This window comes from Falco punctatus, assembly GCF_963210335.1.
Source record: "Falco punctatus genome assembly, chromosome: 1".
NCBI lineage: Eukaryota > Metazoa > Chordata > Aves > Falconiformes > Falconidae > Falco > Falco punctatus.
Window position 1 is genome coordinate 49,528,968 of NC_137580.1, and position 27,936 is coordinate 49,556,903.

Sequence of the window (27,936 nt, forward strand, 5' to 3'; positions counted from 1 at the left end):
GCTGCCTCAGCACTGTTGCAGATCTCTAGAAAGCTAGCTAGTTCTGCTTTTTCTGAGCGAGGTCTATTTCTTGCCAACTTGCCTGTTTGCAGTGCAGCATCTGTACAAGTAATGGGTGTCCTTCGTGGCTAGTATCTATACACATCTGACTGACATTTCAGTATGATGTTAAAGTCAGTATACTTTCAGTTTTCCTTCTCAAGATATTTAATGCCCAATAGGGCTAATAAATGTAAAGAAAATTTAAAAATTAACCAAAGCAGGGCTACTGAGGACACCTTTTCCCTCTCTTACCTTCTTCTGAGCAGTGGGCATGCCAGCTTCAAGAAGTGAGGAAACCCTGGTTTTAGATTTGCTTCATTTGACAAATCATTCCCCCTCTACACAAATTCAGGCTTTTAGCAATGGAAACGCATCTCTCTGGACTGTTGTTACTTCAAGCTCACTGCTGCATTTTCCCATCGTGCTAGGGGATTGCTGGTGCCATTAGCTCACCTTTGGACCGTGGGTTCTCAAACCAAGCATCCAGCACTCATAGTAATGAATTAAACATATTTGTGTGGAAATGGGCTGTGCTGCCTGGGGCTTTTGGAAGCAGAGCTCTGGAAGTGCCAGGATGAGAGGGGGCACAGCCAGCAGAGCTGTGTCTCTGCACAAGCCCAGCGTCAGATGCTGGGCAGCAGATCAGCCTTTGAGATTATTGGACGATTTGCTGGCTCGCTGTTTGCATCCTTAAACATAACCTTAAGGCAAATATTTCTGAATTTAGATTATTCCCTGTGTCAGTATCCATTAGCAGTGTGTCAGGGTCCTTAGCTGCTATCATCTGAAATGTTGGAATGTTTTTTTCAACAGCTTATTAGTTGATGTTCGTGCTCTGAAATCTAGATGGAGTATTGTTTTGCAATAAGCACATTTATCTATTTTTCCATTTCAGAAAAGGAATGTGAGAGGAATATAAACTCCATTCAGTGAGTATTTCTGTCTGCTTTAGGAGCCGCTTTGTAAAAGCAAATAATTCTTCCACTGCCATTAGTCAGATTGATCAATAACTCTATTTTGGAGATACTGCTGATCCTATTGGACAAGTTGCTTGATCTGTAGTCAAAGGAAAACAAAGTTTAAATGCAGTTGGCCATGAAAAATAAACATTCCTGAATTGTAGGAGATCACTAGTGATATTTTAAAAATGTTGCTGTTCTTGTATTACAGCTTTTTTAAAAAATTAAAACTTTTTTTTTTTTTTTGCTATTTAGAAACTGTTATTTTTAGATTTAAGTAGTATTGTCATTGTGAAACAGTAACAGACTGCAGTTGCTCCTCATGATGGATCTGTGGAACAAGTGTGGTATCTCTGTTGTTACTGTGTAGTAGTAGCTGCTCACAAATAAAGCATTCAGTTCTTGGGAAGCTTTCAAGTACCTTTTCTATCATTTTATTCCTAGCATGATGTACTCTGATACTTCAGAAGAGGAGGAAGTGTGATTGTCCAACGTTCTTCCTCTTTCTTCTTGCCAAGTTTGTTTAAGCTTCAAGGAGAAAAAAAAATAATTCCTTACATTTACTGGTTTATGGAGTGAAATAACTGGATATGGTATAAATGTGGAGCACTAAGCGTACAGTAGTTACGTTCCTTCAAGTCTGTTTCAGAGGATGACAAAGTAAAATTGAATCTCTGTGCTATCGTTCCGATGGTGAAATACTTGGTGAAGTAGGAGTTAAAGTTTGATGCATATCATATGAAGAAGCAGCCACAGAACCTGTTTTGCTCAGTGTGTCATGCAAGAGCTTTTGTCGCTTTAGAAAATAGGTCATATACCTTCTTCCCCTCACATATGTGGGACTGGAGGTTTCATGGATAGCAGGGAATTTCAGAAGTAATACGTAAGGCAGTTTACTAGTTGATGTCTAAATATATGCTGGGAACTTTCCTGCTGGGCAACATGAAGTGGGACTAAATGAATAGGCAGCCTTACATGCGGTGATTAATTCGGAGAGTTCTTATCACAGACCACTTGAGGTTTTTTTTCTTGACTTATTTTTACCTCTGTCAAGAGAGTTTATTGAGGTATAGATCTGTAAGTCCCAGATTGCTCCAAATACTGCAGTTTAAAATGATGTGAATGCTCTAGAAGTCATGAAAAGTAATTTTGCAGTTTCCTCTCTATTTTCATCTCAGTTACTTTCATTTACTTTGGTCTGTTTTCACATTCGTTACCTCTCTTCTCCTGCTGATCTAAGTATTCCTTAGCTGGGACCTGCAAATCAAAGGGGTATTTACCGTGTAACAGACTGCTAAGGATTTTTGATAAGAGTTCAGCTGACCAGTTTGGCTTTATGGAGTCTTGTAGGGTTTGCCTTGCTCCGGTGTTTCCTTTGGCTTTGCAATACCAGTGGCATTAAAGCAATCACTCGGTTACAATTTGAGATGCAGTACAGGTACAGAGGATCTAACCTTGAAGGTTGCATATAGAATTGTGTTGAGCACAGAGACCAAAGGAAATGGTAGAAACGGGCTGTGTTGCCGCTCTTACCTTTGATGACAGGAAGATGGGAATAGAAAAGGGTTTGCAGCCAAATCCCATAACCAGGATACAAGGCAATTGGGAACAGCTGGGGCTGCGTATGTCTGTACTGTGAGTTGTAGCAAGTGTCTGGCAGCGACTCCAGCACCTCACCCCTGTGACTTGCACATATGCTCTCCGTTCTGCTGCCTGTTAACCTGGCTATAAGTCAGGCTCAAAGAGTGCCAATTGTAGGGTTTCTGCTTGTGGTCGGGGCCTCAGCGTACTCAGCAGCTTCTGTCCTGCTCAGACTAAATAAAACCCCTCGCTCTGCCGTTAGCCTTGGCACAGTGACAGAAGCGTGCCTGAGCGCACACAGTAGGTAGATACTGGTGATGAGAAGCAGCGTTGCTTTGCATGCCATCTCAAACCTCTCTGTGACTATTAGTGTATACTCAGGTGCAGTGTTTCCACCTGCTTGGTCAACAAGAGTCCATCCCCAAATCCTACCGGGGTTTGTGCAGCAAGTGTTACGAGAGGCGCTTCAGTGTGCATCACTTGAGTGTGTGGTGTGGAAGGAGAGGTGAAGAGGTCTACTTTTGTTCCACCTGGAGAGGAGAAGGCCAAGGGAAATTAACTTGTGGTCTTCATCCCGCTGATGGGTGGGTGGAGGAAAGGTGGAGCCAAGCTTCTCTCACAGATGCGTGAAAAAATGGCAAGAGGCAACAGTCAGGAGGTGTAGCAAGGGAAATGCCCACTGGTTGTAAGGAGAAGAACAATTAACAGTGACAGTGCCTGAACCCTGGAGGAGGGTGCCCAGGCAGGCTGTGAAATCTCCAGCATCAGAGATTTTCAAAATATGATTGGCAAATGCCTGAGCAGCCTGACCTAACTTTGAAGATTTGCCCTGCTGTGAACTGGACCTCGGGGCATGTGATCCAGAATTTTCTGTGGGTATCTGAAGCCATCCATAACTGTGACTGCAGAGCTCCCATTGAGGTGCTACAGAGATCTACAGGCTGATTAATCTTGAATGTTTTGTGTGGCCATTTACCAACCAGTCTTCCTGGCCGTGTTTGGATGGTTCATTCCTGTCTCGGAAAATTGGAGAAAAACTAGTGTCAGCTTCGTGTAGGAACACTTGTATGTTCTCCTGCACCAGGCCCTAGAGAGAAACAGGGTTTGTGTACCACTGTTGAACTATCTGTTGCCTAAAGATGCAACAATTGCCTAAAGATGCAAATCTCTCCCGTACGTTATGTATGTGCAGCTCCAGAGCCCCTCCTGAACTGGGACAGAGAGTTTGGTGTGAACATCTGGCTTCTCCATCACTGCTGGCACTTCAAGAAGTGCTAAGCATCTACCACCCATGGGTGAAACCACTGTGAGCTGCAGTGTTTTGTCGCTCTGAACCCGGGGCATTTATTTATGTGCCTTAGTACAGAATTAGATTTGAACTTTATAACAGCTTTATTCTAATAGCCATGGCTTTTCATGGTACAAAACTAAGATAGCAAGCATCTTGGAGATTGTCTTAGCATGCTGTTGGCTGTGAGAACAACCAATGTTCTTTAGCATCTTGAAGGCTTCTTTTCCTTACGAACCGGAAGACCTTTAGTAATAAGCATTTGTGTTTCAGTTTGCTGTATGCCACATTTATCCTCATTATTTAAGATCATAATGCTGTCTGTGCCAGCTCAGATTAAATGTTTGTGTAGCCCAGTAGCCTGTGTCCAGCTGCGTCCATTGTCCTGACTGGGGGACTAATGATAACGGTGGCTAATTTTGTCTACCTTGATCATGAATGTTTTTCAAGATGGTACTAAAGTGATGCATCACTTAGCACTGGATTTTAGCTCATTTTTTTTGGTAGCGTGGCCTAAATTTTATTGTCTGCAGAAAGCCAGTTAACAATAAACTTCTATTTATATCTTAGTAGAGCTTAATATTTTAACAGAGCTACCCAGTTACACTGCTGAAGATTTGATTGTGTCTATATCGTTAATTGGATTTGACTTAAGGCTCAAACATAGGTTGTGCTGAGGACCCTTAGCTCCTGTTATTTCTAAACTTTGGGGTTAAATAGTCTTTCTGGACTGAATTGATATGCTACATTTTCAGGAAAACTGCTGAAGCGATAGGCATTTGTTTCACATGTCTTTCCATAGATCTGTAATTTTAACTTGTGATATGCCTGACCTTTTTTCCAAGGTCGAGGCTGATATTCCATGAGAACAACATGGTCTGCGTCCTGTGAAGAGTATGAGTCTGATGCTGCCAGCTCTGAAGAAATGCTCGTCCGGGTGTTCTGTTTTGTCTCTGAAGCACATAAGGTCTATATAGATCTAGAAATGTGCCGTAGTCATGCCTGCTTTAGAGAGCAGCAAACAGCACGAGCTGCAAATTCAAGTTGGCAGAAGCAGCCTGGCTGTTAAGTTGAAGCTGTCAGAAGCTGCCATAACGTTGGTTGGGTAATTGCTTGATTTACCTGTCTTGTCGTGAATTAGAAAAAGGCAGCTTCTCAGAGCCTTTCTAAATATTTCTAAATAAATTTTGGAAATACATAGGAATGCTATATATTGGAGGCAGTCCTAGCTGCAGTCCTGGTAATTTTGATCACATACATGTTTCCTAAGGTTAGTAATTATGTATTTAATAGGGCGATTAATGCTTTCAGTATAGCTGTTTGCACTGTGGACATCAAAAGCTCACCGCTTTCAGCTCTGAAATTCATAATCAGTTCTAGTTGTTTAAATTATTTTTATGACATTGTCTGTGTTATAGGTCAAATTCTGTTGATAAACCATTTAATCTTCTACTACTCTGCATACCTGGTGGTTTTCACTCACATATCCCGATACTAAGTTGTTTGCAAAAGCAGAACTGTCTTCAGACAATGAAAGATAATGAACCTATTGCTTTTCCATTTTTGTACTAATCACTCTGCTTGCTTAGAAAATGCTGTACTGGTTTATACATATATATATATATATAAAAAAAATAAGAAAAATATTCTGTTTTCTGTAGTTGAACCTATTTTTCATGAGTGAACCTGTGAATGTATTTTAAGGAGTTGCGATTCCGGTGTTGCTTACAGAGACCTCAGCAGTGGGTAAATAGGAAGCCCTGATGTGTTAAAGCAAGCTTCGTAGTCTTAGCCCACCCTGTGGCTCCATGCTGTGGGTCTGGGAGGCAGGTCATGACTATTGTGCTGGAAGGCAAGGGACCAAAGTTTATCAGGTAGCCCCTATGAATTTTCTAGGGAAACTATGGTGATTATGCTGTTGCAGAATCTATGCTATGGGAAGTATTTCCGTTGCATTGATATTATGGTACTATGAAGAACTAACAGTTACCAAAGAACCTATATTGGTCACAAGCTATTTGGCATTTCAACTTGACAGCTATGTATAGCACTTGAGCAGTAGGGAGGAGGGGACTTTGGATGGACACTAAGAGCTACACGTCCAGGAGAGCTGTTGTACTGACCCCTAAACAAGTTGCCCTACGTGTTTCATTCCTTTTTGTCTCTAGGCTGCAATCTCTTCTGCTGCTTCTGAGATGACCATTGCATCTTGCTGTCAGTGTTAAAGTCTCTTTATCAATGAATGTAGACTTTTTGTTGCATACTTCTGTATAAGCATCCTAAAATGCTATGCCTTAAAGAAATTATTAATGCAATGAAAGATTTGAACTTATTTAAGTACAAATAATGTAATTAATGGGGTAATTGCTGTTATATTAATACATTTCCTGTATTTCATCTGACTGCAGTGTATGTTGTTTGGAAACTTTTGGGAAGAGATGCTGTCTCTGGCTGTGTGTACTATATAAACAGCCATACTATTTTTAGTTCCAAGCTGAAAGATAACATCATCTCTTTAGGAAGATTCTCCATATATTGCAGGAACTCCTTCCTTTTTTTTGGTAGGATGTGTCACTCTTTACATATATGTTCTATGATGTCAGGGTTTCTTTTTTGGTAGAATTTCGTTAAGGTATTGTTGATGCTGCGTATTTTTTCAAATACATTAACTTTTAAACAATATTTTTGGTCAATTGACTGCAAAACGCTCACAAGAGAGGGGAGTTTGCTTGTACACACAGGAGAGCTGAGAAGAGATTTTTGACTTTTCTTTGGTAGGATTAGTTAAGAGGAGAAGAATCTGAAATACCGAAGTCTGAATTAAATCTTGCATCCCTTAGGCCGCTCTGACTTCGCATGCATAAGGCTTAATACATTTTGGGTTATTGTTGTGATTGGCATGAGTGGCTGACATTTGTCTCCAGAAGTAAGAAAGGAAGCCGAAAACTTAATTTGATTGCCATCTTCTGCTAAGTTTTGAAAAATAATGTCCGGTCCTTAGCTTGTTCAGCAGCTCAAGGAGGGAAGGAGGGAAGGAAGAGTTAGGCTTGTAAAAACCAATTGCAACAAAGCTAGTTTCTTGCAGTTATCTCCATGCCCCAGGCAGCCTACATATTCCCCCCTTGGTTTTTTGTTTTTCTCTGGATCATGTCCATGAAGAGATTTCATTCAAATAAAAAAAAAAAAATCAGGATTGCAACTGATGTCACCCATCAGATAAGACTGCACGTATAAAATGAAAGTAAAAATTCCCACAAGACCCTAACCATGGAAAATGCTTTCTTTTTTTTTTTATTATTTATTTTTACATGGTAGGAAAAGGCTGCATGTATTGGCACCCGAGCTACCAGCATGCAGCCCCACCAAGGAATCTGTGCAGCCCACAGTGACGCCTGTCCCAGCAGACCCCTGCCAGCAGCTGCCACTGTCACTTGCCAGTTGTTCAAAGCTCTTTAAAGGTGCTGTAACACGGCAAAGAGATAACATACAGCTCTTTCCTCTAGAGGCAGGCTTAAGTTAAGATTCCCCTGAAGGCCAGTGCTATAGATATGTGCAGAAAAGTGGAAAAGCCTCTGCTTTTCTCTCTGCTTGCCTGTCTCCCTTTTCCAGCTGGGTAGGGAAGCTGGGGATGGAGGCAACTTTCCAATTTTTCAATTTCTGCCGCTTTCATCAGTCATGGTCGCATGAATACAATAGATAATTTGGAAAATATTTGTGATCCGTTCCAGATCAGACTGATAATGCATGTCAGCTTTTGTATCCCCTGGTGATTGAAAGCTTAGTTGTTGTGGTGAAGATTATTTCAGTCCTGGGGGCTTGTACTGAGTCAAGTGTGTTTACTGGGTACATTTGTCCAGATAAAGTGGGCCTACTCCAAGCCACTTGGCACTTCTGTTCAAAATACATTGAAACAACCAAGTTCGTCTTAAGAAAAATCTGGTTGAAGTGCACTACGCTGATTGTTCCATAATGCTCTCTGTATGCCAGCATCAAGTTCCTATATTCTTGTGTTTGTCGTCAGTTTTTGATCATGTCATCATTCCAAAAGAGTGTAACCACTGGTATAATTTAGTGCTGGGGGAAAGAGCATCTGCGTAACAAGAGCCATTCAGGCGAGCCATGGAGCAGACAGGTCACACGGGGGGGTGTCCATGTGGGGCCAAAGGCAGCACCGGCACAAGGTGGTTATGAAGAACTGCGTTTCTGAACAAAGTCATTTCAGCTTTTTGTGTTGTTTGAAGCCTTTTCCCAATGTTTGGCCTTGGCTCCAGAGGTGTCTCACAGTGGGTTGTGCCTGCGCCTGCCGTGCAGGTGGGTGGTTGCAGTCTTGCTGGTGAGGAGCGGTGGTTTGATCGCTGTCAAGCTGAATGGACCTGGTGTAAAGAAAAATGCAGCCCGGTGTTTCTTTGCAGGAAATCCTTAATATTGTACAATAGTGGGCTTTAACGTTCAAACCATAGGAGCCTGTTTCAGAAGCTATATTTTGAAAAGCACACTCCAAAATTTGTTAAAATTAGTAGTTTATTTTGAGAAATTCATGAGGCTTATTTTCAGAGCTATTGACACAAAGCCTCCAATGAAACAGAAGCCAGGCCTGAAGCCTAAGCCCCTGTAGGGAATGCCTGTCAAAATACACCATGGCAGAGCATCAGGGTAAGGCGCTGGCAAGTTAAATTTGTCTTATGTGTGCCCAGAGAGTCTCAAGAAACCAGGACTGCTAATGCTAGGGATGCTGACTTATCGAAGGAGTGCAGCTACATGCAAGAGGATTAATTTTACTAATACATGCTTATAGTTTGTCTAGCTAATAAGGCTCTGCAACATCTGATGCAAATCCACAGAAGAGTTAAATTTAGGAGGCATTATGTTGCACCTTTAGTTTGAAGTGGACATTTGTGTTTACAGCTTGGAATTCCTCATTTGTCATGCTCATAATAATGTTTTAATAGCTATTCTGAAATTGATTCCTTGCATGTTTTTGAGGTGAATAATTTTCAAGTTTGAGAGTAGATATACTCTTTGTCATGTATAATCCCTTTGAAGCGTAAGGAACTACATACTCATAAGAAAACTTCATGCTGCAGTTATTAAAAGCTACCCCACAGCTTGAGTTGAAAATTTGAAGAATCTTTTGTTTTTAAAAAAAGTTTGATTCAAATAAGAATATTTTAGATTTCAGATATTTTTTATTGATAATAGTACTCAGAGACCAATTCCAAATCTAGCTTTGGTCAGCTTTCTTGTACAGACGTAGATACTAAAATGTTATTCTGTAAAGTTCAACCCCCAGAGCCCCCTCATCTGTGAACTATTGTGCTGCAAATTATTGTCAGAATATGTTATCTGAAAGTTCGCATCTGTTTTATGTCACTTAATGCAAATTAATTGTAGATAAAATATGCTAGGACATTAGCTGTTTGAGGTAATAGTTGTGTTTATTCAGCTTGAGGAAACTGAAGCTGAAGTTAAGAGCACACTTTAAAAAAGTAAGTAGGAAGCAAGAAAACAGATTTTAATTATGATTTAAAATAAAATCAATAAGCAAATAGGGCTAGAATAGAATTAAAAAACATTTCTGTAGGATGCTGTGGTGGTACATTAACATACTAAACTATGTGAAGTGTGACACATTTTCCATATTAGAATTAAACAAATAGCAGCTTAATGCGTTAAGTCATTTCGGTGACATCTGCTCCGTCAGTTGACTACGAGCTGGAGAATTAAGTATTATGGCAAAAGATGTGGATGGATCCAGCTGCTCAGGATTCACTCCAAGTGGTGGAGGACTGGGGGGCAGTTTTGAGTCCCTTTATACCAGTCTCGTTGGTGAGGTGCTTTTGGCCCCTGCCTTGGTTAGGCAGGAGTTGTTCAGCTGTGGGCATTGTCACCACCGTCCTGTTTCCCCTACCACAGCAGTAAAATCAGTGAGTGGAATGAAAGGGGGCATTTCTGGTGCATCCCAGAAGAATATCACTTGCTGTAGGAGTATTTTTTCTCTTTTTTCATGTAATATTTTTCCTTTTCATTGGGGCTACACCAGTCAGTGAGCTGCCCGTCTTACTGCATCTGCTCTTTCCAACACCCTGAGAACGCATCTTCCCAATAAAACTTGTATGATTGGTGTTCTTGCTCTAAAGCAAGGTATTGTAGTGTATCTCTAGGACTTTAAATGATCTTATATTAATGTTTTGTGGTTTTTTTTTTTAATACTGTAGTATCGTTAGTTTACCAGATAATATACAAGCAGAAGCAAAAATCTTGTATCTATTAATTAGCCCATGTGCACACGTGTGAATGGTTAAGGGAGAAATCGCAAGCAATAGGGTCTGTAAACCAGAATGTAAGTTGGAGCCTCTTTTTTTACCATTTGGATTTCATGTTTTTCATACAGGACACAGATGAGGGGACTTTATAAAATGTTAAAAACCTTTAATCTTTTTTCTGCAACAAAGACAGCTAGAACTGAATTAAAATAATATAAAAATAAAGAACAGATTGCTGCATAATCAGTTATCTCCCAGTGATGGTACTTAATTTAAAATGTCAAGTATTTCAAGGCTGTGATAAAATTGTGAGACTTAACAATACTACTTATATTGCAGTCAAAATTCCCAGAGCTCCCGTGTCGAAGAGTGAGTCAAATTTCAAAATGCAGCCAGATTAGCAGTGTTAATCTCATTGCCTGTTCTTTAAATTGCAAAGAACCTGTGCAGAGCGTAGAGGCTGGAAACTGGATACCTGTGCAGTAACGCCTGTGACACATAGGCATGTGGTTAGGTGGCATTGGTATTTACTGTCACAACAAAATGCCTCCTATTTCTAAGGCAAATTGCAATGTCAAATAGGTAACTTTGCAAACCAGGTTGGTTTCTTTGTATGTTTGATTTAGGCATAGATTTAAAAAGCTTGGCTTCTCTGTTTCACTGTGACTTTTTGATGGTGGGATTGCCAAGGTCATTGTGTGTCTAATGTTTGGTTTGTAGGGTTGTAATTAAATTCCTACTGAGTTCTCAGGGTTGGTCTTTGGGCCAGCCTGCTGCAAATCTGCATGTTCATAGTGATTGATAGCACTTTAGGAAAATAAATTTATTTTGAATTTGTCTAAAAAAAAAAAAAAAAGTCATTCATTTAGCCATTTATACAGGAGTGTGCCTAAAATTAGCTTCTATTCTGTTAGAGTCCAATGATCTAAAGCTGCATGTTCAGATCAGAAATGTTGACCCACCCAGGACACTCAAAGTTCCTTATGGCAGATCCAGAGAGAAGAGTGTTGCTTTATTACTTACGGCATGTAGTATGATATGATGTAAGGTGGCCTTGAAAAAAAACACCTGGAAGAGCAAAGATGGTGCAAGTTAAAGGTGTTCAATAGCACTGAACTCCAGGTGGCTTTTTGATAGATGCTAAATATGAGTTTGGAAGGCTAATTTTAATCATTCTGCTTTAAAGTGTGTGTCCTCACTCACTTGTGATGATGTTCGTGTTAGAGAGGGATTTTAGACAAATCTGTTTTGCTGTCATGCCAGGATCCTGCCACTGGGATGAAGTGGCAAAGGTCCATGAATGGGTTGCCTGGACCACCAGCGGCTGGGTGTACAAGAAGGGGCTGCAGGAGCCAGGCTCCTTCAGGAGGCTGAGGGAGAAGATCACAGTCTTCATGCTCCTCCTCGTGGGCTGTAGAGAAGATGGACCCAGGCTCTTCTCAGAGGTGCATGGCAAAAGGCAAAACTCAACACCATGACAGCTTGCGACAAGGGAAGTTCTGATTAGATATAAAGGGGGAAAAAATTCCCAAGGAGGTGGTAAAGCACTGGAGCAGGTTGTCCAGGGAAGTGGTGGCCTTCCATCCTTGGAGATTTTCAGATCTGGATGGGATAAGGCCCTGAGCAATGTGATCTAGTGGGATCTGTGCTGAGCGGGAGGCTGGACTAGATGACCTCCAGAGGTGCCTTCCAACCTAAATTATTCTGTGGTTCTAAATATAGTGTGTAGGAGTGCTAAACTTGACTTTGCCATGATTAAAATTACATTTAAAGCTACAGCAGGACAGCAAGGCAATGCTTCTGGGACACTCAAGTAGCACTTCCAAAAAATACAGACATGTATATTTTCAGTGGAAACTCAATTATTCTGTAGCATAATGGCATACCAGCTGAGAGTTACATGACTTTTAAAACCATAGTTATGTTTTGGGGTGTGCATGATGCTTTAATGTATTTTGTAAGGGGTCAGATTTAATTCTCCAGGTCATAAACTGAACAGCTGAATGGATTCAAGGTTTCTATTTCCCATTCTGTGACATAATTAAAAGATCTAATCTCTTGTGCAGCTGACCTGAGAATAAAGGCAATGCATTTCCAATATTCTGTAGATTTTCTGCATTGTAGAGTATCCAGCTTCCAATTTTTAATTTAGTATGTCGTTACTACAACTAGGCCAATTTTAAGATAGTGTCTTGATTTAAAGTTGAATCTTGAGACCATTATTTTATTGTGGACTGAATGTAAAATATGTAGGAAATTATAGGAGAGGTAGAATCTCATTAGTATAAAATTGTCTGTAAAATGATCGTAAAAGCTATTGCAGAAAAGATTTTTTTTTAAAAGGTAGAGCAATTTCTAGTTTAAAAAAGCAAATTTTATTTTATTCCGTTTTCTAATTATGTCCATACCTCATCAGACAACTAATAAATGGATTGATACATAGCAGAGTTTAGGATTAGCATATAAGCATTAAAGCCTTTGAGGTCTGACTGTGTTTGAAAGGTTTTGTATCAGTGCTTTAAGTAAAATAATTAAATCTTACTGTGTGAGTAGAAGAATACTCTTTAAAGTGATTGTTATAATTCTGCCTTTGTACAAGTGTAATCTTACTGGTTGAAAAGGGAACATACAGAATAAATGTCTCAGTAGCTTTCAGACTGGTTATAATGTTTATTTTCTGTCTTTTCCTAGTTTCTGATAATTATTAACAGACCAAATACGGAAGGGGAAAATCTGTCAGTCAGCTGGAGGTTCCTTGGGGACTGCTGTTACAGTGCTGTAGTGTCAGACACATAGAGCTGCCTATCTGGAGGACAAAGAAATAGTTTACAGCAGTTTTCCTGCTGTAAAGTGGAATTCACAACCAGAACTGGCCTAATCAATTTGTAAATAAGTGTTGATTACATCTTTATAGGTATAACCGTGCTAGCAGACTGTCAGTAGTTGGTCTGATGGTGTGAATTCAGTGACGGATTTGACCTGCAATTGGAAAGAAAGTTAAATGGAGGCTTAAAAGAAACAAATTATAATGCATAGCAGAAAATGCTCTTGAACTAGAGGTGCAGGGGTTCTGCCGCTTTCTCAGGTACCGTACTGAATGGCACTGCATTAGTGCTGTACTTATGAATCAGTAATATTATTACTATGCATATAGAAAACCTCCATGACACCCTCTTAAACAAAGAATACTTTATCAAAAAATCTTAGATTTTTAGATAATAGACAGTAATCATAGAATGATACAGTGTTGCTCCTTTTTTCAGAAATGGTTAGCTACTGTTTGGGGTGGTACTTATTATTTTGGTTAAAAGGAAAAATTGACAACAAATGCAGGTATGCTTTGCAAAATTACATTTTCTTAAGTAAAGAACATGAAGAAAAGCCATTTCTGTTGCGAATAACAGGGCCAAAGAACAGGAGGCAACCTCCTGATTGAGAAACACCCCTTTCAGCTGTTTCTCAACTCCAGAGAACCTGTTGCTCTTCTCTTCCTCTTGGGTTTAGTAATTGGTGAGTTTCTGGCCCTTCTTCTCTGTCCTCACGGCAGTACCTGTGTTTGCCAGTGGTTCCCAGGTGTTTATATGCAGAGGTTTTCTATTGTTTTACAAACCTTCATCTAATAGAGGCATCTTTCATTTTCTTTCTGTCTTTTTCACTTAATCTGTAAAGTTGTGGTATGAGTTACCATTAAAGACAACAGTTTGTACATGCATTTAATGTTTGGTTATAACCTGGACTTATGTAATCAGAATTGGGAAATAAGAGTTTGTCACACTGTGGGAATACTGATTCAGAAAGAGACTTCTTCCATTGCCTAATTTTAAAGCTTAGAAATTAAAAATGTTTCATTTTTATTACATGTTGCCACGTATTGTTAATTCTTGCCCAAAAGCAATGCTTAAACCTTTATATAAAATATCTTTGATTTGAATACAATATGTTTGCCCAGTTTCATACACAGTGTTCTTGCTGAGTGATTTTGTTTGTGAATTACTAACTTCCTTCTGATTAAACTTGTATTGGTATGGGCAGCAGCATTTCAGGAAACAAAAGCTGGCGTTGTATAGACATACAAAGTAATTATGATCCTTCCTCCGAAGATTCTATGTTATTACCTGCCAAACCCATCACGATAAATATCTATGGAGGTCTTTGAGTCTCTACATAGTATTTCCGTTGACCTCAATACAGCTGAAATACTGCGCTAATATTTTTCGTATTTTTTTATATTCGTACTAGTATACACTCTACCAGTATGAGCATCCAAAATGTGAACAATTGATAATGGATACATGTCTACAGAGGAAAATCAAAGAAAGAGGCTAGAAAAAGACTAAATAGCCAATAAAATTGGAATAATTCACAATTATAAGTTCATAATTATGCAGAGGTACTTGGAGAATAGCACAAAAAGGTAGAAAATGGTACAGTGCATTGCTGGAGTAATGGATTGATACTTGGTACTGAAGTGTTGTTGCTAGCATCCCCAAATTGTTTGAAAATCTAACTTCCAAAAAACATTAATTTTTGAGAATTGTGTATAATCATTAAAAAAATAATTTGGCGGGCTTAGGTTTAGAAAGTTGTATTTTTGTTTTCCTAATGAAGAATAAGCTTTTCATATGCTTACAGGGCTCCCTGTAATCATAAGAAGCATTGATGAGGGGGATCAGGAGAGGTGCCAGCTGAGTGACAGTGAGATCTAGGAGATTCGGACATAGGTTGCATAGGAAATAAACTCACAATCCCAAAAAGAATTTTACACAAGCATAGAAAACAGTGAGCACTTATGCAATCAGTTTTGGATTTATCTCATCTGACTAGAGATATCAGTGTTGGTTGTCTAGCCTGAGCTAGCCCAACACTGAGCGGAAAGAGGCGCTTCCAGAGGATGTTCTATGCCAGCCTGTGGTGGCAGTGGGAAACTTCATAGTGGGAAGTTTATGTCTCTTTTATGATAGTGGGAACCTACTTTACCTATCTTCTGAATTTCTGGATGCCTGAAGTTAGCTGAGATGAGTCCCCCTAGCAAACAAGGGAAGTCTGAAGTTTTACTCGATTTGTATTTGTATAAAGCTCATGTTTTCATAGAGTGAAGAACTGAAAACTTGTTCCTTTGACAGTTAGAATTGCCATTGGAAAAGATGCCGTGTTAGTCTTCCTCATGGTGCTTTGGAAATCTAAAGCTGTCTAAAAACATTGTTGTGAAATCAGTGATACAATGCATGGTGTTAAAACCCATCTGCCTTGGGTTGTCAGTGTAGTGTCAGGTGATGAAACTGTAACATGACGGGGGTCATCAAGCTATATGGCTTGAGGCATTAAGCATGTATTGTTTCCATCTTCCAAACTGAAATTCAGACCAGACTTTTCAACTCCTGTTTCAGCTCAGTGTTAGAACAGGGACTAAAATTGAGATAGTGCTGGAATTTCTAATGCTTAGTGATACAGGAAAGTATTACTAGTAGAGTAGCTTAAAGAGGTGGGACTGGTTTGTGATTGATAATATGAAAAATATGTTGTTAGAATGACTGAGCTTGCAAGCTAGGTCAAATTAGGTTTCTGCAAGTCACAGCGGCTAATTTAAAGATTCTTTTGGCACCTAACGTCTCACTGGCTTGTGCAAGTAAGTTGGTTAATCAGCAGAGAGAAGCACATCCAGAAGATATCTTATTTTGCACAGCCCCAATAGCAGTTGTAGCTAAAATGATTACCGATGTAAGGATTGGACTGCATTAAGGAATTGCTCCTAGTTCTCTGCTTATTTAACGTGTTAGCCCTTACTGTGTCCTTGTTCTAGCTGTTACGCAAGAAACTATTGCTGAGATAATTCAATTGCATCCTATCATTTTTTCATACCCTGAGGACCTCATCGGTCTTTTCATGGAGTTCCATATCATGCTTTGAATGTGAAATTGATACTTACTTCTTCCAGCTTGATCAGATTAACTTCATTAGACTATGTTTTTCTTAGGTAGCTCACTTAGTGCTACATTCTCATCTTTGTTTTAAGAAAGTACCCAGAAAAGCAAAATAACTTTCGGAAATTCAGGCCTGTTCCTACAGAAACACTATTAAAACCAAAAGGTTTTGAAGTACAGATACTGATAGTGCTTAGCAGTGCAGAAAAACGAGTCATACTAGAGCAAATGTTGATTTCATTCATTACAAAGCAGAATTGTCCTTTTTTAATTCAGTGAGAGCAGGGCTGTCACTCTAAATGACAGAGAGAAATGGGATGCCATAGAAAGGGTATTTACTGTCCGAGTCGTCATTTACTTTATGAATATTTGGACTGGGAGGTGAATTATCTTTGCTTGTCTTCTGTTTTAGAAATAAATACTGGTAATGTGCTGCGGTAGCATGGATCACTTGTTCTTTCTGTGTGTGACATTAAAGTTGGGCTTCTCTCTCATTAAACCCAGTACTTTTCTGTGATACTTTGGGAGTAGAGCAGAGGCAGATTGTGTCCTGATGCTCCTTTGGTCTGCAGTGGGAAAGAGTAAAAAGAGCTCCCATGTTTCACAGCCCCGCAAAAACCAATAAGGGAGACTCGCCACCTCCGACTCCATGGGGAGCCCCGGGGCTGGTGGAAGGACACCATGAAAGAACCTGTGCGCCCAGGGGAAGAAACATGTCCAGGCAAAGGATCGAAGGTGGGGAAAGGAGGCACCAAGATGGGTCAGGGAGGAACATTTGTGGGAAAGTGAAGAGAAGTTAGGGATAAATGGGGCTGGTTACAAGTGTGTTGGCTGCTGATCAGTGTCCTTCTCTGGCTGAGCCCAGCACCTGATGGCCACAGCCTGTCCTGTAGTTGTCTTAAACTGTGTGTGGGTTTGGTTGTGTGTGGGCTTATTGGACACTGGCACCCACTGTCCTTGCTGTCTGCATGTGGGATGTATCCCCACATCCCATGGTCTCCCAGATTTGGCTATGCATAGTTTATACTGCTACATCATGCCAGCTGGCCAAACAGGAGTCATCAATGCATAGCTCATATAAGCGGTCATCCCTTGTGGGGAAGCGGAAGGGAGCTTGAAGTGGTTAAGGAGGAATGACTGTGAATACAAATAGCCTCAGAGCCCCGCATGCAGCAAGAAGGGGATGTGGTAAAACATGTAGTGTCATGAGCTGAGTCCATGAACCAGGACAGTTGTGTCAATGATGGCCCAACAGACTGAGTTTCGTTTCAGCGGCATGTAGGTCAAGCAACAGCATCCTGCGTAATTGTCATCTTAGTAGTTTGTTATTAAATACTTGAATTGATAGGATTATCGGCAATTGGAGCAGCTTGCAGCCAGATGAAAAGTCCCTGTTTCCTTCCCGTTGCATGGGGGAGGAGTGACCTACATCTGCCCAGCGGGGCGTGCAGTGGGGCTGCCAGCCCCCACGTCACAGCAGCTTGGTAGGCTTTTCTGTGTTAGGGACAGACATAAAGGCTTCTCTTGAGACAGAGGAAGATAAAGGTTTTCCTAACGCTTTTGCAAAGGTAGGTGGTATTCACCAGGCCTTGACTACAATTATAGATTAATTGTATATTTTGCATAGAATGTAAGGACTTAGAAGGTTCGGTCCCAGTGAAAATAAGAGCAAATTTAGATTAAGAAAGTAACTCAAGATGATTTCTTTTGCTTTCTCTCATTTTGACTTGAAAAGTATTCTTTGGTGTTTTCCTCCAGCCATATTTTACAGTTTCCCCCCTTGGTGAACAGAAAGGAATTTATGAACCGCCCTTTTTGTCATGCAGGGCTACACCTATTCACAGAATCATAGAACAACTCAGGTTGGAAAAGACCTCGAAAGGTCACCTGGTTCAACCTGTCACGGGAAAGGGAGCCTAGGTGAGATTATCTAGCACCCTCTCCAATTGTATATGGCAAACCTCCAACATTGGGATGCCACCACATCCCTGAGGAAGTTGTTCCAGGGCATGGTTGTTCTCACTGTGAGAAATTTCTTTCTTGTGTCAAGATAAAACCTCTCCCAGTGCAGCTTGTACCTCTTGTCTCTTGTCTTCTCGGTGTGGCTCCTTGTGAAGGGAGAACCTCCATGCTTTTTGTCGCTGCTCTTCAAATACTGCAATAGTGTGACGAGGTCCCCCCCGAGCCCGCTGCTCTTCCTTCTTTTCCAGTGGGTTGGACTAAGTAAATACAGGCAATGTGAAGACTGGCAGCTCTTGTTTGTGCTTGCCACAGCCTCACCTTGACATAGCACTGGGACCAGAACTTGGCCACCAGTTTCTCTCACCTCCTAAACTATGGTCTCCATGCAAAAGCAGCCCGGGTACAGAGGTTGGATGGGAACTAGCGGGCTCCAGCATCTTCTGCCCCTTGCCCACACATATCCCACTATTGTTCCCTCAGCACAATGAACGTACTTTGTTTGTGTTTCTACCCTGTTGAAATCAGGAGACTGAGGCTAACGTGGTATTTGGCATTGTATTTTCATCTGTACTTCACCGAATTGCATTACCTAGAAAAAATGGTGTGCAATATCTTTATTTTTTAAAAAGACACAATTTTATCAGATGATGTTGCTTCTTCCCCTTCTGTCTGCAAAAGGTGAATCTAAAGCTTCAGACCAAAATACTCAATTTCACGTAAAACTCATTTGCTGTCTGAATAAGGTGGCAGGTTGCAAATTAAGCAATCCAAAACTCAGTCAAAAGCCATGTAGTTTACATAGCTCAAAAATGTATCCGTTGATAGTAGAAGTGTTAGTTGCAGAACTGTGCATGTCACAGCATGTCACATGGTGACAACTTCACCAAAGTTAACAAATTTGCACCTGTGTAAGGTCATGTGACTTTAGTACCAGCACTTCAATAATGTTAATACCTGTATATATTTGCAGTAACAGTCTGATTGGAATAAAACATTAGCTAATCCCTTCTTAATGCCAAATTAAGCAGAGCAAATAAAACCAGGAGTTTAGTTTTGTATTTCAGAGTAATTATTTAAGACCTTTTTATATGCTGTAGAATACAACATAAAAAAGAAAGAACCTTTGAAAAGGTCCTTAAATTATTGCTTGTAATCCTTTTAGAAACACCATTTCATATAGCATTAGTGGAAAGTTAGTAAATTATGATTTAATTAATGATTGGGGTGATTCATTGTGGCTTGGCTAGCAAAAGTAATTTTCTACATTATTTTATCTTGCTTTTGCTTTTTGATGTTGCTACAACAAGCAGGCATTGTTATTATTCTGTTTGTACCAGGGAATGGAAAGAGAAATGAGCCATGGAAATTCCTTCTAAACTGTTTTTCCCCAGTTCCAAACATTTGCTCATTTCCGAGCCAGGGAATGTGCTTGCTCGCCTCCCCCATTTGATGACACAGATTGAGTAGATACCAGTGTGAGGAGTGATGCTCAGCAGGGATGCAGCCCGGATGGTGCTACAGACCTGGGGGATGGAAACAGCACCAAAATGGCAGTTTCTGACCAACGGTCCATGGCTCTCTAGCTTTATAGCCCTAAAGATGAGGGGACGGGCAGGAATATGGCTTGAGTGGAGGTGCTAGAAGTGATTATCAGCCAGCCAGGGAGCTGCAGAGCAATAATAGCCATAAAGTGCAATGACTTTTTTTTTTTATTGATTCTTAAAGTTTCAGAGCTACTTATGCTGAAACTGAGCAATAAGGAATATAAATTAATTTAGACACACTCCAAGAAAAAACCCCACCACCTACCTTTCTGCTTTGTTTCACTGTATTAATGTGAGCTCAGACACATAATTTCACTTCAGGTGTTACTGATGAGAAATTGTAACCTTAGGCAAAAAGGAGAAAGGCTGAACTTTCTGGAAGTGATGAATAAATTGCTAAAATCAAAACTCAGCTGAATTCAGATCAGAAATTAATGCTATTGAAAGTCTTCCACTCAGATCAATAACAGTTTTATTGGTGGGCTTCACTGGGAACAGGGGGAAGTCTGACAGCATCGCATTTCCAATAACTGATTTTGTATCTTTTTACTTTCAAAACAGCACTCCACTTTGCTGACAAATTCCTCAGTGATCATCAACAAAATGAGTGTATTTAAGTAGGCTTTGGACTTGACTGCTGCTTTGCAGCTATATCCCTTTATAGAGAATGGGATTTGGAAAGCAGGCAGAAAAATGTGTTCTGTCATGGTCACTGTGGGCTAAATGCAAGGATTAAAGCACTGGGAATCGGGTGCACGCACACGAGATGCAGAGAGCTGAAGGTGAGGATGTGTCTGAAACGCCCTCTGCTCTCTGGGGCAGGTTTCTTGTCCAGGGCTTTACAGTTGGGATTCACAGTCTGCATCCTGAACCTGATTTCAGTGGTTCTCTCCTCAGCTTTGTAAACCTGAACAAAGTGGTCTGTGCAAAGGCTGGAGCTACTCACAGCTGCTCGAGCCCCTGAGCATGTAGAATTTGCAGCTGTAGTTCCCTGTTGGATCCATTGGGGTTAACCCCCCTTGCCACTTTTTCAGATGTCCCTAATCTGGAGACTACAGCCTATTTTTTGCAAAGAGTGATTTCTGCACTCTTGTGTATTTGGCCATGTATGCCTGTCCTGGTACTGCCGTGCATCAGAGGTGGGCTGAGCTGCACTGTCTTGCAGCAAGGCAGCCTAGGCTCGGGGGAGAAGTGTCTCTTTGGGTTTCCTCCAGCAAGAGCCCCCATCATAAAAAGGACATGGACCTGTTGGAGGGAGTCCAGAGGAGGGACACCAAGGTGATCAGAGGGCTGGAGCACCTCTCCTATGAAGACGGGCTGAGAGAGTTGGGGCTGTTCAGCCTGGAGAAGGGAAGGCTCCAGGGGGACCTTACAGCAGCCTGCCAGTGCCTAAAGGGGGCTTGTAGGAAAGGTGGGGACAGACTTTTTAGTAGGACCTGTAGCAATAGGACAAGGGATAATAGCTTTAAACTAAGAGAGGCCAGGTTTAGATTAGATATTAGGGAGAAATTCCTTACTGTGAGGGTGGAGAGACACTGGCACAGGTTGCCCAGAGCAGCTGTGGATGCCCCATCCCTGGCAATGTTCAAGGCCAGGCTGGATGGGGCTTGGAGCAACCTGGTCTAGTGGAAGGTGTCCCTGCCCGTGGTAGGGGGGTTGGAACTGGGTGATCTTGAAGGTCCCTTCCAACCCAAACCATTCTGATTCCGTGAAATGTGCCAAGGATCTGGAAAGGTCTCTATAGTCATGTTTTCTTGGAAAACAAAAGAAGTAACTCTTCAAATGGAAGATTCTCCTGTTTTCTGGGTGACACTGAGGAACGCATTCAGTACCATACACTCACACAAAGGGTATGTATAAGCTACAAACTAGCATATATAGCCACTTTACTATCCACTACGTGTAGAAAGGAGGGGGGAAGCCAAAGAGCCAAAGGCACGTTCTTGCAGTCCTCCATGGACAGTTGGGATAATGGGAAGTGGTAAATCAGTGTACTCTGCCTTTGGACGAGCTGAGGAGCAGACATGAGAAGGGGGTTTTCAGCCTTCCAGCTTTGGACTTGCGCGTGTGGCATTTCAAACACAAGTCTTTCCTTCGACCTAGTCCCAGGCCTCTTTTAAAATCTTCAGTTTTTTTCCGGGGTTTTATATGCATTCATTGCTTTTTCTTTTTCTTTGTAAGACACCTCCAAAGTTAAATTTCTGAATTCTGATTAAAACACATGAGAGCTTGAATCTTTTTTCTAAATAGCACCAACCCACATTATCATTTGATAATTTTCTACAATAGGTATCTGGTGATTGCAGAATTATGGCAATGTCCATGTAACTTTTCAGGAAGAGCAAAGCCATGAAGATCCTTTAAGACAATCTAATTACTTAGTTAATACTTCAGTTTATTCTCTGTTTAAGCACTTGAAATTTCCATTGATCAAAAATCCAGACAATTTAAATGGTAATTTTGTATGTAAGACAATGCTAAATTAACGTTTAGTGATCTCTTTCTCTCTTTGTGTGTGTGTAGCATCAGCCCACACAGAAAAATCCTTCATTAAAAACTTGCTCCATGCATTAATTTACTCCCAGAAGAAATACCCAAAAATGATCTTGGCGTCTTTGCAATGCCTGTCATCTTTCTTGCACGATTCATAATCCCTTAAATGTCAAATTCATATTGTAATGTAATTCCTCCTGTATTAAAGGATATAAATGAGCTTTTCTAACTTTCATGCCTATTATGTGCAATTTTTGGCCACACTAGTTGACATTTATTGCCTCGTTCTGCTGCTTTGATTTCTGTCCCATAAACGGCCGGGCTCAGATTCTAGTTTTTATCTCGGCGGTTCTTGTTACAGTCCTGTTCCTATTGCGGCCAGGATGCCTTCCCTTAATACAACACATCCCATTATCCTGTTCACTTTCCCAGCTTACTGCTAGGTATTCAGCAGACAGTTTAAGTTTCCTTCTTGCACTCTCAAGTCCTTTCTCCAATTAGTGCCTTGTAGTGCCTGACCTTTCAGAAACCAATACCTTTTGTTCATTGCTTGCCATATCCTTATTACATAAAGTTTTTCCGCAGTGAATGGTAGCCTATGACCTCTAGTTAAGCAGATCTTTTCTTATCTAACATCTACCCCATTTGTTACTGGCCATCCCTATCAGTTTCATGAGGTCAGCAGATTCCCTGTGCGGCAGGTTCATTTCTGAAGGCGTGTGACCTGTGGTATCACCGCTGTGGCTCTCGTTCTCCCTTCACTGCTAACCAGACCGTACCCCTTTACCCTCTGGCCTGTGTCACTTTGCAAACCACTTGCTCAGTGTGCCAGTACTCTGTCACCTCATTATGAGACAGGTGTGGGTTTTTTTTTCAGTCCTCCCAAGTTTTTTCTTGCACCCTATTTATGGGTTTGATGTACCACTTTTTCCCATTATAAAATCTTTGCTAAAGGCTTTGCGAGGCTCTGTGTTTGATTTCTGCTCGCTATTTCATGTGTACGGTTTTCTGAAGAATATTAGATGGTGCTTTTATTGCAGTTGGAGGTAGGAGTAAAAGGGAATAATGCGCCCTTAGGTCCGGACCTAGATCTGCTGCAGAGAGGTCCCCACTGGGAAGAAGGAGCTGGGAGTGGGAGAAGTTCTGGTTTCATTCACCCGACTTGCTGGCCAGCAGACAAGGGCTGTCATCACAAATTTCAGGGCTGAAGGAAGCTCTTTATTCACAAGAGATAGCAGGGAGCGGAGAAGGACTCATGACCCAGTTACCTCTGGAGCAAGCACAGCTGCCTGCTCTCTGTTATGCAGAGCTTGGAGTGGATTCTCAACCTGATTTCATATTTTAAGTTTTCCTGCTTCATAAATCTCTGCAGCGTCGTCAGTGTCTTAGACTTCAGTGCCGTGCACCAAGAGCCCCCAGATCGTTATTTTCAGCTGACTTGCTTGCATGTGTGTTTCCATTAAAGATGACCATGTATGCAGCTCATTGCTGTGCAGGGGGTGAGGGATGTTTTGTCATGCATGGACTTGAGGATGGAGGTGTTAGAGCGAGAAGTTTAAACTCGGGCTGCTTCTGAGCAGGAAAAGTTTTGTAGGATGCGACTGGTCACCGAGGCGAAGGCATGGTTGGGTGACTGCGAGTTCATTCCCAGCAGGAATGGGATTGACACAAGAGAGGCTGGGCATAAAGTTGGAAGACATGGGTTTAGTTGTAGAGACACCCTTTATGCAACTCTTATCTTGTTAAACCTTTACCTTTTTACTGTTTATTTTCGCTTCTGCCATGGCTTTGTCCTCTTTGTTTAAATCATAGGTGCTTGAGGGCAAGGACCGTTCAGCTACAGTGCTGACTTTTAACACAACCACTAAGGAATACATCAGTTCAGCTAATAAATGAAGATAGTTCAAAGGAAACATCTGCTTTGTAATTTTATTTTTGTCATAGTGATAAGGCATTGCCAAAATCTGTATCATTACAGAGAAATACTTAATTGTACTGCATTTTTGTTTGTTTGTTTGGTATCATAAATAGAAAATACAAATAAATGCTAATCACTGTAAGGCAAAAAGAATGTGAAGCAGTACTGCAGTCAGTTTTTGCAACTTAGAAGGAAAGATACCTTGAAGCATACTGAGAAGAATCTGTGAAATGTGATGATTTCTTGTATTTTCCCGCATTGTCAAAGTAAAATTCATTAATTCTAGACTTCTTAATGAAAATTAAATTTCATACCCTGTATTGAGACTGGACTTTGTAGTCTCCATTTGCTATGGAACAGTCATATGTGCTCATTCTAACATAAGTTAGAAACTTAGTGAGCAACTTGAAGTACAGGGACATAGATTCATAAAATTATAGAAGATCCTGAGTTGGAACGACCCATGGGGATCATCAGGTCCAATTCCTGCCTCCATACAGGCCAACCTGAAATTGAAACCACTATGCAAATCCCAAGCAGCCTAAGAATTGGTGTATGCAGGCAGGTACGTACATGTAGTATATTACGAAGTCCCTGAATTTCAGTTAGTTTAGCTCTGATTTTATTTTAAAAATCTTGATTTGAACGTACTTCATATTTTACAGTAAAGGAAAACATCTACATTCTTCCATATTTTTTAAAAAATGAATACTTGTTTCTAAATATTTTCAAAGACAGGTGGTGAAAAAAGCTTAAAATGGGTCTAGTGAGGTGCTGTGAGCATGCAAGAACAGGAGCAGGCTTAGGCTTTATACTGTTACCCTCAGTTACTATTGATATTCATGTTAACTTTTACTGGGGAGAGGGAAGCGATTACAGAAAAAAACATGAGTTAATTACGAATGGATCTGAAATCTTTTAAAAATGCCATTTACAGCCAATGGTACCATAGGCTATAAAGAGTTTGCAGCCAACTAATCCATTTCAGAGTGGCCTAAATTCGTTGCTAAGCTGTCTGGCTGCTGTTTGCAAAGACATCGGTGAAGGCATGGACCTCAGTAAAGTAACCTTGGTGAAAGGAAACTTGAAACAGAGGATGGGAAAGGGCATTGCTGTGGCTTCCAGAACTTCACTTGAAGTCGCAAGAGGAGCCAAATGCCTCATCCTTTTCCTACAGCAAGGGTAGTGTACTGTTATTACCTTTGGAACAGGGGCGTTCCAGGTGCTTGGCTCGTGTTGATTTGAGAAATAAGGTTAAAGCTATACTGCTTTCTGGATCATTTGCAGCAGGAGTGTCAGCAGGCAGTTGGTGTCTGAGCTGTCTCGCCTGTGGTGCTGTCACTGCTGTCTCTTGTCACGCTCCCTCAAGTCAGCCCATCACACTAATGAAGTGCAATGGGCTTGTGCTTTGTGCTCGTGAAGCCCATGAGTGGTGCTGGAATTTCACAGAAACGCCATCAAAAACCCTCTGAGCTCTTCTGAGTGTGATTTCTGCTTGCTGTGGCCAAGCAGGGAGGCCACAGGGGAGGCTTGAGGATTACACCTAGAATTGTAAATACAAATTAGTACACTATGTGACTGCATTATGGTCATATAATGTCAAAATGCAAGTTATATAGCATTTAGCCTTGAAAAAGACAAAGTCTGGTGAGCAGAGGAAAGGCTGTGTTGGAGTGAAAGCACTTTTACTTTTCCTGCCTATTAATTTATGTTCCTTCAGAGCGTTGCTATTTAGCAAAGTGCCTTCTGTGTTTCTGCCAAGCTGAAGTAGCCGCTGGGAAAAAAATAAGTAGGCCAAATCCTGCAAATATCTGGAGAGCTCAGACAGGGTGGCTGATGGTGATCCAAAGAGTGCAGGGACAGATTTGGCCTCAAACAGACAGCACAACAGTACTGAACAAAATAAAATACTGCCGTGAGGTTTTAATGCCAGAAGTCAGTTGCTGCAAGATAGCACATATATAAGAATTCTTAAAAATGGAATAATTCATAGTTTTAATTCAATGTGTAGAACCTGGATCTTCAGTTCTGCTCTTTGGGTCTCTGGTCTTGCCAGCTGGGGGCTGTTTGAAGTCATGGACTATGTCTGGCATGGCCCAGGACAGTTCTGTACTCACTGTATAGATTTCTGAAGTCAGAGCTCCTCAACTGTCCTTAATAGCAGTGCTCGTTCTGTTCCCAGGAGTCAATATTGGACAAAAATTGTTTTGTTTCATATCCATTACAAAATGTAAAGACATTTTCTGTAAGTAATAAACCAAAGGGAAGCATTCTGAAACTCAGGGGATTTCTTGATTTCTGCTTTAGGTGATGGGCATTTCTGCAGGATCTACAAACTATCAGCTGTTTCTGGGTTCTCATTATGAAATACTTTGAAACTTGATCGTGTTTGCATATAGATGCTTTAGTGACATTGATGCCTTTTCAAAAAAAAAACAACCAGCTTCCACCCCCTTTGTGTAGTGTTTATAACAATTCATCTACAGTGAGCTGGTAAGAGGTTAAAAAAGTTCCTATGAGCTTCACTAATGCATAAAAATTGAAATTCATTTTGCGCAAATGACACCCCCCCTTTTTTTTTTTTCCAAATGGTGAAAAAAAAGCAATATTTCAGGTTTTAAACAGTAGTTTGTTCTTTGATGGAAATTGGAACGTATTGAACTTTCTGTGAAATGGTTGGGCATCGACTGTTGAGGTCGATGGAGACTCACCCTGCAACATACGCGTAGATTGGATCAGTTCCACACATTTTAATGATTCAGTGCAAACTACTCTTCAACCTGCATAGCAGAGTGAACTTTCTGTGCTTTTTGTGCTACACAGGCTGTGTTGCTTCACAGCCTTCCCGCAGCAGCATCAGACACTGTGAAGACCTGTTTTCACATTTACACGCCTGCCTAGTTTTTGTTTGCTGAAGGAGAGAAAAAGCTGTTTTGTAATCAAGTAGGCAATGAGTGGGGTGAAGGATGGTGAGTGATGGAGGGGCGAGAGTGTTTTGGATTTTGTGAAGCCTGCAGGAAACAAAAAAGATCATTGTGAAAAAGAGAGGTGCAATCCTGTTCCTATCCCAGCACTTTACTCCAGGTTTAGCCAGATTGTTCTCCAAGCCATCAGTCCCTTTTGCAGTTCACAAGCCACGTTATTACCTTCATACAAATCTAGTCCAAAGCAAGAGCTACAGATTTTAATCCTTGTGGACTATTCATGTGATAATTGGGCAAGCAAGTATTGCTTTAAATAGCTCAATATGTTGCTGTTATTCTAGTGATACATAGTCCAACTCCATATAGTCAATCAGGGGAGAGATTTTTGTCTGCCAGGTGTCTCACTGACCACCTTCAGGAGAGAGACGAGCTTATGGCATCTCCTTCCGACATTGGTGCTGTGCCCCCCTGCACCAGGGGGAAGGGACCGCCTGGACTAGGGGGGAGGCTAGAAGGATTCCCCAGCTACCTCAGACTATATTCTTGATTTGTGGTTGGGCAGTTTGCAGGTTTTACTTTCTTTAAGCCTTTCCCCCCAGGTGCCCAGCACCACCCTGCAGTGGCTATGGAAGGTGGCATCACCTGATGCAAAGACAACCATTGCTGGCACATCCTGCGTCCGGTCCCTCTGGGACCCTGCCAGCGGTGGCCTGCCCCGTGGACATGACAATATTTAGGCTTCTGCAGGACGCTATTTTTACACGGCAGCAAAGTGTTGGCTCGCCTCCCACTTGTGCGTGGGTGCTGCAGGAGTCATCTGACCCCTGGGCGCGTTGGTGCCGGAGCAGCGGCTGCTGTGTCGGCACGCTGCTGCAGCTCCCGCTCCGCTCCCCGGCTGCTCCGGCCGAGCTCCTTGCTGCAGGCTGACCACCCAGCAGCGGTGCTTCTCCTGGCCCTTCCCCACTCGCGGGGTGTTAATGCAGGAATGCCGGAAGATACAGGTACAGTGCAATGATTCCCAAGTTTTGGAGAGCCTCGACC

At 41.3% G+C, this 27,936-nt stretch overlaps 1 protein-coding gene across 9 annotated transcripts in view; it reads left to right on the forward strand.

The window, feature by feature from the left end:
• The window catches only part of ABLIM2 (actin binding LIM protein family member 2), a 145,803-nt gene that overhangs the window by 4,911 nt on the left and 112,956 nt on the right, over positions 1-27,936 (forward strand). For 2 of the 9 annotated variants that reach the window (XM_080373465.1, XM_080373472.1), the window contains exon 1: positions 213-27,896. The exons of the other annotated variants lie outside the window; for them this stretch is intronic. In XM_080373465.1, the coding sequence (XP_080229591.1) occupies positions 27,881-27,896 (16 nt within the window). In that variant the 5' untranslated portion in view covers positions 213-27,880. Of the gene's footprint in view, positions 1-212; positions 27,897-27,936 lie in introns of those variants that run through there. 9 annotated transcript variants of the gene reach the window in all.